The sequence below is a fragment of the Gorilla gorilla genome, chromosome 17, assembly GCF_029281585.2.
Source record: "Gorilla gorilla gorilla isolate KB3781 chromosome 17, NHGRI_mGorGor1-v2.1_pri, whole genome shotgun sequence".
NCBI classification, from domain to species: domain Eukaryota; kingdom Metazoa; phylum Chordata; class Mammalia; order Primates; family Hominidae; genus Gorilla; species Gorilla gorilla.
In genome coordinates this window covers 78109563-78124118 of record NC_073241.2, presented here as the reverse complement: position 1 = coordinate 78124118, position 14556 = coordinate 78109563, and the positions used below count along the sequence as shown (strand labels likewise).

General features: G+C 49.0%; 1 protein-coding gene across 17 annotated transcripts in view; it reads right to left on the bottom strand.

Moving 5' to 3' along the window:
• Positions 1-14556, bottom strand: part of CTIF (cap binding complex dependent translation initiation factor) — a 326114-nt gene that overhangs the window by 29676 nt on the left and 281882 nt on the right. For all 17 annotated transcript variants that reach the window (XM_055368763.2, XM_063699211.1, XM_055368767.2 and 14 more), the window contains one exon: positions 13659-13814. In XM_055368763.2, the coding sequence (XP_055224738.1) occupies positions 13659-13814 (156 nt within the window). The remainder of the gene's footprint in view (positions 1-13658; positions 13815-14556) is intronic.

The following is a 14556-nucleotide window of genomic DNA, read 5'->3' as shown; positions in this document are numbered from 1 at the left end:
CACTGAGAAATCATTCCAGATGAATTCTAGAAGGGCTGACTATTGTCTCTGGCTTTGCTCAGTCTAGGCACTCTACTTCCTTAATTCAGTCAATAAGTATCTACTGAGGACCTGCTATATACCAGGCACTATTCTAGGCACAATGATACAGCTGTGAATAGACACGTTCCCTGCCTTGAGAGAGTTTCCATGCTAGTTGAGAGACAGAAAATAAGCGATTAACAAAGAAAACTCCAAGCCAGGCACTAGTAGGGCAATAAAGAGAAGGCAGTTAGGCTGGGGACAGTGGTGGGGGGACAGGCTGGGGTGTGGTCGGGGGGATCTGAGAAACTGACGTCTGAGCAGAGCCCTGGACAGGCACCTAGAAGAAGGGCCTTCTCCCAGAGAGTGCACCAAGGTCCTGAGCCTTATTCTACTGTGTTCTTCCACATTTTTTCCCAGTAAGCAGCATTTCAGTTTATACAATATAAAATATGCTGTGAACCCATCCTTTTATTTCATGTCTTTGTTTTTCGGGGGTGGTGTGCCTCTCAGACAGTGAGCTACAGGGAAGGGAGGAAGTCAGTTTATAATAAACAAATCTGGCCGGGCGCGGTGGCTCACGCCTGTAATCCCAGCGCCTTGGGAGGCCAAGGTGGGCGGATCACCTGAGGTCAGGAGTTTGAGATCAGCCTGGCCAACATAGTGAAACCCCGTCTCTACTAAAAATACTAAAATTAGCTGGGCGTGGTGGCACACGCCTGTAATCCCAGCTACTCAGGAGGCTGAGGCAGGAGAATCCTTGACTCTGGCAGGCGGAGGTTGTAGTGAGCCAAGATCACATCACTGCACTCCAGCCTGGGTGACAGAGCGAGACGCTGTCTCAAAACACAAACAAACAAACAAACAATAATTAACACATCTACCCAAGGGCCAGAGAGGGTAAGCTGCAGGAGACTGTCTGCCTCCGAAACCCACCTTCTTCCCCCAGCATTCCCCTCCTCTTCCTGACTACAAGAGAAGGCTGATCCTGGAGGTTCTTTCTCAAAAGGCCTGGCCCAGCCCACACTCTGACCTACAGTTCAGTGCTGGCAGCAATGAGAGCAGAGCCATCAAGAAGGAACTGGAGCCTGGCTTGGTCTTGAGGTGGACAGAAGGGAGGAGAAAAGTTAGTTCCCTAAACATCATTCATATCTGAAGGCAAGAAAGGCAGCAGGTGGATATCATCAATGCTAATTTGAGCTACAGGTCCTGAGAGCTGGAGCGGGTTGGAGAAAGATCCACTCGGGTCCTGGAGAGCTGTGTGTGCTTTATTCACCCTCGGCTCTTAGTACAGGGCACTGTTTGCTCCTCCTCTCCCCAGGAGACAGCAGCTCTGTGAGGACAGGGACCCCAGCGTGCTTATGCCCAGGGCCTAGCAGTGGGTCCAGCACTCGGCACCCCAACTGCTAGATGGAGGGCATCTGTGCTGAAGCACGGAGGCTGGGCAAGGTGGGGGCCCACTCTGGGAGGCACGGAGGTGGGGGGCACTGCAGACGTCTGCAGAGTTGTCTGGATCCTCCCTTAAGGTGGGAAACAGGCAGGCTTATATTTTGACTTCTGAGTTACCTGGAGTAACTGATGGCCATTTTTTGCACCCCCGGTGCCCGGTCTATGATCTCTGAAATGTGTAAGTCACTGTCCCTCCCTCCCAACCAGTCCTCCCAACCAGACCTGCACTCAGAAAGTCCCCCAGCCTGGCTCCCCTAGTGTTTGCTGCCATCCACCTGCTGGGAAACTGCTAAGGGAGGGTGAGGGTGTGTGAGCAGGAGGGCATCCTACTGTGTGATTTTAACCCCAAAGGATTACCCCAAAGGATTTAAAAATCTAGACGGATGCTTGTGCCTGTGTACATATATATCTTGTACCCACAACTCTGGCAAGGTACGATTCTATCCTCCACAGTCCCGTCCATTAAACAGCTTAGAAAAAATAATCTGCACCCCCTCCCTCCTCCAAGCCTTCAGCAGCTGCCGGTCCCCTCCCACCTTCAGCTCAGCTCTGCAGATAGCAGGGGCCTCTTGAAGTTCAGACATTAATTACCGAGTCAGAAGATTTTTCAAAATTACAAGGCATGGCCCCAGGAGATAAGAGGAAGGAGGAGGAGCAGGCGGGGGAAGGAGATGGGAGAGCAAGCCGTCCAGGGCTGCGAAGGCGGGGCTGGGGGCTGGGAAGGTGCCCCTCCCCTGGGGAGAGTCCCCCTACTGCCCTCACTGCCCCCGCTCGCCAGGCTTGTGCCCTCTGCAGGGAACGCAGAGAACAGGGATTTATAGCTCGTGCTGGGCCCATGCCCGAGGGTGCGTCTGTGGGGAGAGAAAGGGCTGGGGACAGGGATGTAGGACTTTTCTTGTTGGTCCTGAGCAGAAAAGTTTTGACATCACCATCTCTTACCTCCCTACCTAAGCCTTAAAGTAGAATTCCGGCTGGAAAACGGTTTTGTGAATTTAAATTGTTTTCCAGCAAGGGGAGATAGGCGAAATCATTCTCTCTCCCTAATTAGGAGGATGGATGGAGCTGAGGACTCCCCGGGAGGGAACTGGAAGGAAGATTTCACTGGGGGTCAGCAGGGCAGCTCAATCTATGAAAAAATGCCAAATAGTTGATATTTATTAGGAAAAACTGCTCCCTGCTATATACCCTTCATAAGGCTAGTTAATTCCCCCGTGAGCACATGCATTCTGAATCTCTGTATTTTAGAGAAAATACCCAAAGCTTGCACCCACACCACCTTCCAAAAGAGGATTAAAGAGATGTCCTCCTGAGCCATGCTGAGATCGGTTTAGAAATCTCTTGAGTTTTAAGACTGTTTAAAAACGGTTCTGGCTTGGAGACTGGTTTCCCTTTGGAAACCAGTGTCTGGTGGAAGCTGGTATTTTTATAACTCTAGGCTCTCTATCAGATCCTGTGTTACCATGGTTGCTAAGGGGAACACTGGCTTCAAATTTCACATTTCAGTTTGCAGAGTCTGGCTAAGGAAGCAGAACAGTCAAAGGGTGGGGGCTGGGGAGAGGGTGGGGAGTGGAGGTGGGGTGGGTGGGAGACTCCAGTTCTATCTTGAGGAGGTCAAGGATCCAGGCAGCTTCAGATGGGGCCGCTTCCGTGTGTTTATGTGTGTATGTTTGGGGCGTGGGGGTCTGGGTAGGTCGGCGTCACCCCGCTGAGTTAACTTCACTGTGTGTGCTGAACAGAAGAGGGGAACGAAAGCTCTGGAGGGGACAAAGCGGGTGGGAAGTTATTTCGGCGGAGGTTATAGGAATGGTCGCTTAAGCTGGGGTATTCATAGCAGCAGCTGCTGGCCCTGCAGGGACTCCGATGCTAAGCCAGTGCCCAGGGGCTGGGTACCTGCCCTAGGAAGGCTACATTCTCAGAGGAACATTCCAGGCGGGGTCTGTGCCTAAGATTAGGGCTGGAATAAACTGTTCATGGAGAAAAGTTCTCCTGATTTTTCAAGCTGCATTCTAGCCCTTCACTTCCTGCTAAGTCTTTTTGTTTGACCGTTACAGTCAGAACAAACTTAAAGGCAATCAGGAGCTGGGGAGTTGCTCTCTGCCAGGATGCCCTTTGAGGTGGCTCTCCTGCCTCCTCGCCTCTTCCTCCATCTGGGCTCCCACCTTCCCTCTCCTGCCCACGCTTTATTTGGAGCACTGCACTCCTCCGGGCACTGAGTTACCCGTGGGCTCCTCTGGCTAGAGACTGCTCCAGATTTAGTTGACTTTGTTATCTCAGCACATTTCTAGCAAGCAATGTGTCCAGGAGACTTTCCAGTTTAATAAGGAAGTAGCATTTTTCTCATTGTTTGTTGAATGAATAAAGAAATGCTCCTTTGTTCCTTCCATGGTGTTGCTTTGTGGCTTAAAACCTTTCAAAGGTTCTTGGAGTCATCCTGCATTCACTAGAACACCTCTGGTGAGAGCCGGAGCTGGCCATGGCTCGCTCATCGGGCCCTCTCTTTACCACCCAGATGGGCCATGCTTATTCTGGCCCCCACGCCTTGGCTCAAAGGCTCCTTCCTGGAGGCTTTCCCCATTTCCCCCATGCCTGTCCACAATCCACTTTCCCTTAAGCCCCAGCTCCCCTGCCCTTTGTCCCCGGCGGCTCCCCACCTCCTTCCCCATTCTATTTCCCCACATTCATCCAGCTTACAATCCATCATAAGTGTTCATGGCTGCTTAATTTCAGGAGGATTGCAAGCTCTTTGCTGAAGGATCACAACTTATATCCCTCCTTCTGGTACTACTAGGAAACTTCGCAGTGCAATAAGAAGCATTGTCTCAAACTAAATCATTGCTTGTTGAATGAGCACAGACTCCGGGCAACATGCAGCCGGGGTTCCATGACAGATGAGACCTAGCCTGTCCCCAGGTAGCAACGAAAGACTGAAATGATTTAAAAGCAACCAAGAAAGGGTGACAAGGCATTAATACAGCCACCTGGCAAAGAGCATATCTGGAGACAGACGTTGACAGCCCCGTGTGGACGTTAGTTCTATAGGATGTTGTAAGAGGAATGAATCCAGGCAGGGTGAGGAGGCGGTGGGAAGTGAGCCCGGCCCTGAAGGTGGGCAAGAGCCAGGCAAGAAGAGGAGAAAGATTGTTCTCATGGTGGGAGGAATGCAAGGCCACCTATGGAAATACAAGTGGAGCAGTTTGGCTGGAGAAAGGGGTTGTGTTTGCTTATGGAGGCCTTGGATGCCCCGTTGGGAGAATGGACCTCACTTTCTGGGGCTGACTGTGTTGCGATTTTCTCCTCTTGAGCCATGCCTGGAACACGGTTTGTATTCAACAGCAACACACAAACTGACAGTTCCCTGCAAGGCTGTCATATGCCACTTGCTTTACAGAAACACCTTGCTTATTTTAAGCCTGAAAACAAAGCCACAGGGTGAGTATTATTCTCATTCCTATGCTACAGATAAGAAAATTGAGGTTTCAAAAGACGGAAGAATGAGGTTAAAGTCCCACGGCTAGTAAGTGGCACAGCTGGGATTCAAACTCAGGGCTCTCTGGCTCCTAAGGCTGTGCCCCTCACCCAAGGGTTTTTGGCTGGTCAGTGGATGCTCACTGAATGTACCTAGGATGCTGAGACTATGTTCCTTAACCTTGGCCGGACATTAGAATCATTTGGAAAGCTTACATATCCCTGCCGAGCAAACCCCATTTTCAGGAAGTTTGGTTTAATTGGTTGAAGAAGGGGTCTGAGAGTTTGTAATGTAGTAAAAGCTTCTCAAGTTGCAGGGGTGAAGATAATTCCCCATGGATCCAGCCAGCAAATCTCTGCTCCCCATCAGAGTTCATTGTTACCCCTGGGGAACAGACTATCTTGGTCACTTCTGACCAAAGTGGGTCCTGCCCTGGCCTCTGCTGGGTAGCCGAATGCCCTGCTCTTGGGAAAGGAGGAATGGTCCGCCTGGAAAGGTGCCTCTGAAGAATGTGTTGCTTGACTCTGTGAAATAGCAGAGGCTCTCCACCCACACCCGCTTCATCTCAGCCTTTTCCGAGGTCAGATTTCCCCTGGAGCCAAAACAATGTGAGCAATTGAATGCACACTCACGCAAAAAGTTTAAAAAGTGGCTCTCTCATTGTTGCACAGAGCAATTTCATTTCCTGAGAAGCCTGACTTGCTGGCCTCTGTGTTCTCCTCCCTGGCCTGTGCCTGCCCACCTCCTCTAGGAGCCCAGCCAGTTGTGTCCCTTGGGGGCACCCCTCAGAGACACCCCTCAGAGGCATCTGCCCTCTCCCTGCCCTTCCTTTGGAAAGGGCAGGGAGGGGCAGATGGGATTTCTGGGGCCTGGAGGGGAGGAGAGCCAGGGGGCAACCAGAGGGAGAGGTTGGTGGGGATCAGGAGGTGGGTACAGAGAGATGGGAGATTCCTGGCAGAAAGCACCCTGCCTTCCTCCTTTACTCCACTCCTGACCTCTGGCTATGGCTGCTGGACTCCAAAGAGACAGGAAGGTTGGAATTACAGGTAGGGATGAGCTGGGGGGATTGGATGGAGAGAAGAAAGGTGGGATGTTCAGGGGAGAGAGAGGATGAGAGGAAGTGGAGGAAAACAGGCGCATGGAACTTTGTTGAAAATTCCCCTGCTTGGCTGGGTGCAGTGGCTCACACCTGTAATCTCAGCATTTTGGGAGGCCGAGGTGGCCGGATCACCTGAGGTCAGGAGTTTGAGACCAGCCTGGCCAACATGGCGAAACCCCGTCTCTACCAAAAATACAAAAAATTAGCTGGGCGTGGTGGCGGACGTCTGTAATCCCAGCTCCTTGAGAGGCTGAGGCAGAAGAATCGCTTGAACCCGGGAGGCGAAGGTTGCAGTGGGCAGAGATTGCACCACTGCACTCCAGCCTGGGCAACAAGAGTGAAACTCTGTCTCAGAAAAAAACAAAAAACAAAACAAAACAAAAAAAAGGAGAGAAAAGAAAATTCCCCTGCCAGAGAAATTTTCAACAAAGGACTTTAAGTAAGGGGCTCAGAGAGAGGCATTCAATGATAACCTAGAAGAGCCTCACAACAACACCATGGGATCACAGAGGCATGGAGAGGCGGAGGAGGTGGAGAGCATTGTAGGGTCAGGGAATGAAGGCTCTAGACAAGCCAGACCCACAACCCGGCAGGTTGGCTCAGAGATACCAGCTGATGGGGAGATGACACCCTTTGCTCAGGCCATAAACAATAATTGCACCCCTCCTGTGTGTGCAGCCCTCATAGTCACAGTTAGGCTGAGGACTGGGGCAGGAGAAAGAGGTCCTTAGAATGCTATTATAAAATGCTTATGGGATGTTTTTCCATTTGTTTGTGTCTTTTTTCATGTCTTAAAATAATATGTTATAGTTTTCAGTGTACAAGTTTTTTACTTTCTTTGGTTGACTCTATTCCTAAGTATTTCTTTTGGATGCAATTGTAAGATTGTTTTCCTAATTTCCTCTTCAGATAGTGCACAGAAATAGAAAGGATTTTTGTATGTTGATTATGTTTTTTGCAAATTTACTGAATTCATTTATTAGTTCTAGCAGTTTGTGTGTGTGTGTGTGTGTGTGTGTGTGTGTGTGTGGAGTCTTTAGGATTTTCTATATATAAGATCATGTCATCTACAAACAGAGACAATTTTATGTCATCCTTTCAGATTTGGATGCTTTTTATTTCCTTTTCTTGTCTAATTGTTCTGGCTAGGATTTCCAGTACTATGTTGAATAGGAGTGGTAAGAGTGGGGATCCTTGTGTTGTTCCTGATCTTTGATTGGAAGATTTAATATTGTGAAAATGTTCACACTATTCAAAGCAATCTGCAGATTCAATGCAATACCTATCAAAATCCCAGGGGCATTTTAAAAACAGAAATATAGAAAACAATTCTAAGATTCACTTGGAAATATAAAAGAGCCCAAATAGCCAAAGCAATCTTGAGTGAAGAAGAACAAAGCTTGAGGCAATCACACTTCCTAATTTCAAAATGTATCCCAAAGCTACAGCAATCAAAACAGTACGGTACTGGTATGAAAACAGGCATATAGACCAATGAAACAAAATAGAGAGTCGAAAAATAAATCCACACATTTACAGTCAACTGATCTTCAACAAAGGTGCCAAGAACACACAATGGGGAAAAGACAGTCTCTTCAATAAACGGTCTTGGGAAGACTGGATAGCCACACAAAGAAGAAATTATACTCTTATTTCATACCATATACAAAAATCAACTCAAAATGGATTGAAGACTTAAATATAAGACCTGAAACTGTAAAACTACTAGAAGAAAACATAAAGAAAAAGCATCTTGACGTTGGTCTGGACACTTTTTTTTTTTTGGATATGACTCCAAAAGCACAGGCAACAAAAGCAAAAATAGACAAGTGAGATTGCATCAAACTAAAAAGCTTCTGCACAGCAAAGGAAATAATCAGCAGAGAGAAAGACAAAGTATGGAATAGGAGAAAATATTTGCAAACCATACATCTGATAAAGAGTTAATGTCCAAAATATATAAGGAACTCCTAAAACTCAAGGGCAAAAAACCTAATAACTCAATTTAAAACTAGTCTAAGAATTGGAATAGACCTTTCTCCAAAGAAGACATGGAAAATGGCCAGCAGGTATATGAAAAGATGCTCAATGTCATTAATCATCAGGGAAATGCAAATTAATTAAAGCCACAATGAGATATCACCTCATACCTGTTAGAATGGCTGTGAGCAAAAAAACAAAAGACAAACTGGTAAGGATGTAGAGAAATTAGAACCCTTGTACACTGTTGGTAGAAATGCAAAATGGTGCATCTGCTGTGGAAAACAAAATGGAGGGTCCTCAAAAACTTAAAAATAGAGGTGCCATATGATCCAGCAATCCCGCTTCTGAGTATTTATCCAAAAGAGCTGAAATCAGGATTTTGAAGAGATATTAGCACTCTCATGTTCATTGCAGCTCTATTCACAATAAACCAAGACATGGAAACAACCCAAATGTCCATCAGCAGATAAATGGATAAAACAATGTGTGTGTGTGTGTGTGTGTTGGGGGTGGAGGTGGGGAGATGAAGAGTGGTTGGGTAATGGGTACAAACATACAGTTAGATGGAATCAGCTCTAATGTTTGAGAGCACAGTAGGGTGATTATGGTTAACAACAATGCATTATATATTTCAAAATAGCTAGAAGAGAGGACTTGAAACGTCCCTAAGACATAGAAATGATAAATACTCGAGGTGATGGATATCCTAAATTCCCTGACTTGATCATTACACATTCTATGCATGTAACAAAATATCACATGTACCCCATAAATATGTACAAATATTAACCTCCAAGAAAAAAATTTTAAAGTGGTATATACATACGATGGAATACTATTCAGCCTTTACAAAGAAGGAAACTGCAATATACAACAACATGGATGAACTCTGATGACATTACTAAATGAAATAAGCCAGTCACAGAAGAACAAATACTGCATAATTCCATTTACATGAGGTATCTAAAATAGTCAAATTCAAAGAAGCAACGAATAGTGGTTGCCAGAGGCTAGGGGGACGTGCAGATGGGGAGTCGCTAATCAATGGGTGAAAGTTTCAGTTATGCAAGATGCATATGTTCTGGAGATCTGCACAACATTATGGCTATGGATACAATACTGTACTTTATCCTTAGAAACCTGTGAAGAGGGTAGATCCATATTCAGTATCCTTACCACAGTAAAACCAGAAATAGAAATTCAAAAATATTTAAAAAATAAAAAAGAGCTTGCTAAGCAAATATGAGTTGTAAATAGCAGAGCAAGGAGACTCCTGCAACTACAGATGACCAATAATCTTCTTCAATCACTTTGAAAACCACCTTGGCAGAAACTATTTGTTCTTAAACAAGAAAAACACACATTGAAAATTCTTCTTTTTCATCTCTGGAAGAAGGATCTCTGATTGGCATGTTAGTTGGGGCAAAAATGGAATCAATTCCACCAAGATCTACTGGGATCCTACCGTATAGGTGCTGAGTTATGCACCAAGAAAACAAACAGAGTAGCCCCTGCTCTGCCTGCAAGGCAGTGAAATGGGGTGGTCAGATCTGGATTCCAGGATTGATTCTACCACTTGGTGGCTGTGTGGCCCTGAGCAAGTTGCCTGACCTCTCTGCTCTCCTCTGAAAAATGGGGATGATAATCTTCAAAGTGCTGTCTGAGTTAAAAGAGAAAAGAACACACGAGGCACTCGATTTAGATGGAGGCGTCCATGCAGTGAGATGTGCTGCTACCGTTACTGAACACTACTACAAGGCAACGTGAAGAGGCTGGGGTGAGGATGGAGCAGTAAGGACAGAGGACACTTCCAGGTCCCTTAGGAGGAAGCTGTTGGTGTGCTGAGGGGGTGCTACACAGAAAAGGTGACTTTAAACTGGGCCTAGGAAGAAGTGTCAGGGACAGGAAGACAGAGAGGCAGAGATGACTCCAAAGTTTCAAGCTTGAGTAACTTAAAGAATGGTTAATTTGATGAGGTCAGGGTGTGAAAGGATGTCCCCAGGGACTCCCAGAGAGCTGGGTGTCCTCCAGGCTGAGGCGCCTGGGGACTAAGCACATGCTTGATCTAAAGGAGCGTGGGGACCGAGTAAGCTTGGACCTCAGAATGAAGGGGGCCTCTGTGAGCACAAGGATCCCCAGACGGGCTGGATGGTGAGGACTTTGCATCTATCCCTTAGGTTTGTCCTCACCCTCAGCAAGAACCTTCACTCAGAGATGGCCTGTGGGTTTGTGTTTTACTCAGAAGCAGCAAGGAAAGCACTGCAGGGGAGCCCCGGGGGTACAGACGCAGGGGATGGAGTGAGTGACTTGACTGCGGAAAGGCCATGGCGTGGGTTCTGGGGCTGCTACCTGGCTGCAGGGAGGCAGGCAGCATGGGTGGGGGCCTGCATGAGAGCTGCACTGAGCAGGGGGTCTTGGGGTGCAGTTCTGACCACATCCTTTTGGAGGGTCCTGAGGTATGACCTGGGACAGGTGCAGTGGACAGCTGGAAATGTGGGCCTGCGGGTGGTTCTGGGAGTTGGGGGGATCTCAGGGCAAAGTGGGTGCTGTGGATTTGGGGTCAGACATCTACTTGGCCCCAGGGGGAAAGCCTAAGCTTTTCCAGCATGGAGGGGGCTGCAGCTGTGCCTTTGGCTCTGGAAACTTCCATAAGCCGGCTCAACCTGCTTTAGGGACGTAGGTCAAGCCTGGTTATGAGGCAGCAAATGGCTTGAAGAATTCAGGGGTCCCTACGGAGCTGCGAAAGGCAACAGGCTGTTCACAAGGATTGATAAGATCCGTAGGGCACCCCTTTAAGTCCCCATCTTTTCTTATGGCCCAGTTTTAGGGAAGCCAAGATTTCTCCTGGAAAGAGCCCTACCTGGAGTTCAGGAGCTCCAGACCAGCTCTGGCATGGACCAGCTGTTTGTCCCTGGGCAGGACACTCAGCCCAAGTAGCCCTTTAAGATTAGGCATGTGCTCAGCCCCTAGGCCCCATCAGCCTAGATGACAACTAGCTCTCTGCCAGATGCCGTGCCCCGGGCACTTCCTTCCATCCTCCGGCCTCGTTGTCCCTAGTGCACTTAGCTGTCTCTCCACGCCTTGCCACCCTCCCTGCACCTTGCAGAGAAAGCAGCATGAGCACCATTTACAGATGAGGAAGCCAAAGCTCAAAGCAGGTAAATGCTTCCCAACGTGGTGCAGTTGATGAACAACAGAGCCAGGATCTGAACCCTGCTGCAGCCCGGCCCTAGCTAGCTTGGTACATGGGGCTCTGCCCTCTTCTTTTACAAATTGGAGAAGGCCATAGGTGATTTATTTATTCTTCAAGTTTACCATGAGCATTGGATGGGTCTGTGTTTGTCAAACTGGCCCGAAAATTTGAATGCATCCAACAAGTGTGCGTTAGGCGTGGCTCTTTGTTCTTGTCTGCACACATCTCCTGGCACCTCTGGATCTCACACCGGAATATTTGCACTACCTCAGGCGGTGTTAAAAGTGTCCCAGCAGCCAAGGCCGGTGCTCGGCTACAGCCTTGCCTCCCTCTCGGAGGAGCAGGTGACGACAACACCAGGAGGTGTCCAGATCACGCAGAGGGAACGTGTTGGGGCAATTCAGGTCACTGCCCTAGAACAGTGCTGCTCCCTGTCTCGAGGTGGGTTGTCCAGGGCACAGGGCAATGCAGGCAAGGATGGGAGGACCCAAGAGGCCATGCAGGCCCGCTCCTAGCCTCCATGTCATTCCAAAGGGTGCAAAAAGCAGAGCTGCCAGCCCTCCTGGAGCTGCATTCTGAGCTCAAGGCACTTTGAGAGTGAAACAAAGTCAGGAGAGGCCATTGCCTGAATCTGCGAAACAAATCTGATTTCAAGTGCATTTGTTAAGAAATGTGGTTTGGGTACATGGAGTGGCAGAGGCTCACAGGTTTACAAAACACCCGAGAGAGAACTGTGTGCTCTGTGCTAGTCTGGAATGAGCATGCTATTGTTCTATAAACGGATGCTTCAAAAACACTCATAAATACACTCCCTCCCTTCTCTTAAATTGCTCTATTATTGTCTTTCTTTCAAAAACACAAAGATGCCCCTTGACCCCACAGCTCTCCTTCCCTGCTGCCATTCACAGAAAAACTTCTCGAAAGATGTGTCCACACTCCCATCCTCACCTCCACTGACACCCAGGGCCCGTGACCTGCTTGTTGCCAAACCCAGGACACTTTTCTGTCCTGGTCCTTTGATTCTCAGGAGGCTGTTCCTCCTTGTGTCCTGGTAGCCCCTGCAGAGGCCTGCCGGTGGTGGGAGGGTACAACATGGGGGAGGCGTCCAGGTCCCAGTGAAGGGCTGCTGTGAGGGTTCTTACACGCCCCCTTCCTCTCCCTCTCCATCTATACTCTCTTCCTGCGTGGTTCCATTTGGTCCCCAGCTTTGAGCACCAGGTGCATATCGATACTTCACAGAACCCTCTAGCCCCTACCTCCATGCGTGACCTCTTCAGGATCTCTAGACCCTTCCACCCGGCCAACCTCCGGGCAGTTCCCTAGGGACAGCTAACAGGCGACTCAAACATAACTGACTCTTGCTTTTCATCCCCATTCTATTTCTCATCCAGTATCCTCCATCTCAGAAAATGTGGCCACCAGGCTGGTAAACGGGGAGCCCATGTCCCCTCCTCCCTTCCCTCCAACTCACATTACCGAGTCCTGCTGGCTCTAACTCAGAAATACAACTAGAGCCTAAACGTGCTCTTCGCCCTCACTCCGAGGCTGTCTCCCAAGCCACCAACCTCTTGCTGCGCAGCCTAAGCAGCCCCACTCGGCTTCCAGCTTCCACTTTTGCCCCCTTTCAATTCTCTCCCCTGACAGCAGCCAGAGGGGTGTAGAAAGTGAGTTATAATATCTGGCAGTGCAAGCACCTGCTGAATTCCTGCTTCTCAAAAGTTCCTTGGTTATTCTTGTTTTTTTCTTTTTCAGATGAAATTTAGAAGAAAATATGTTTTCATAGAATAAATAATCCAGTGGCAAACCAGTCCAATCCAATTCCAAGACCGCTCATTGAGACAACACTTACCATAGGCCTTCCCTCTGCAGCCAGTGCTCCCGAGTGGGAATGACTGAAGCCTCAGTTCACAACACCCCACGGGGGAAGGGGGTGCTGGTTCCCTTTATATAAACCCAATGAAGAAAGACCTGGCTTTGGGGAGCAGAAGTGACTGCTGTTGCACATCTCTTTGCTGAAGGATGGGCCCCTTTCTTTTTTTTTTTTTTTGGAGACCGAGTCTCGCTCTGTCGCCCAGGCTGGAGTGCAGTGGTGCGATCTCGGCTCACTGCAGTCTCCGCCTCCCAGGTTCAAGCAATTCTCCTGCCTCAGCCTCCCGAGTAGCTGGGATTACAGGCACCCACCACCACGCCTGGTTAATTTTTGCATTTTTAGTAGAGATGGGGTTTCATCGTGTTAGCCAGGATGGTCTCGATCTCCTTACCTCAGGTGATCCACCTGCCTTGGCCTCCCAAAGTGCTGGGATTACAGGTGTGAGCCACCGTGCCTGGCCCAGATGGGTCCCTTTCTAAGTGAGCCTACCCTCACAGCTTTGTCCCGGTTATCTGAGATGCATTCCAGACCTGGTGCTGTCTGGCTGTGCAGGGGGCACAGGCGGCAGGTCTCTTACCTCCCTGAGGCAGGTGTAGATGGGGCACACAAGCACACGGAAGGGCTCGCCTGTGCTGCTGCGCATGGTGCCGAAGACCTCGCACAGGAAGGTGATGAAGCCCAGCCAGCGCTCCACGTCCTGCTGCTGCAGCTCCTCGCGCACCGTGAAGTCCTTCTGTGGAGGCATGAGAGACCGCGTCAGCCTCCCGGGGCTGGGGAGGGGCCTGGGTGCCACCCTGCTGTGCAGAGCATCTGTTGTCTTGGGGCTGCTCCTGGGCAGCAGGCAAACCCCATGTCTTAAATGAGGATGGGGGTGCATGACTGCACTCTCTGTGGCTGGGACCACCCTGACCTGGGGCCATAACACCTCTTCTTCAGGTGTCCCAGGTTGGGGACACAGCTTCCTTGCCTCTAGGCATTGCCCAGACCTGCTGGTCATCCTCCTTCACTGACAGCAATGCTGATGTGGGAGGATGAGGTAGAACGGGAGGTGACACCCTCCCCAGACTCAGCACTTTTCCACTTAACTCCCTGTGGCTAAACCATCTCCCTTTGCTAACCCCCAAGTCATGCCCTCTGCGTGGTGGACTGGGGGTAACCAGAACACTGCCCACCCACACATCATCAGCAGTGGCAACAGAGAACCATGTGGGCTAGCGCCCCAGCACTGGACTACACAGCTACAGCCCCTCCCTCGAGGGGCCTAGGCATTAATTAATTAATTAATTCATTCATTCATTCATTCATTCATTCATCCTCCTTAAAAATATTATTGCCCCATTGTGTGACAGGCTCTGCACTAGGAGCTAAGTAAGATAAGACATATTCATTCATCACTGTGATACAAGAGAAGAAAGTATAAAAAACCAACGAACTGGGTTCCATGGGATGGTCGCTAGGGAAGGTTTTGGGGATGG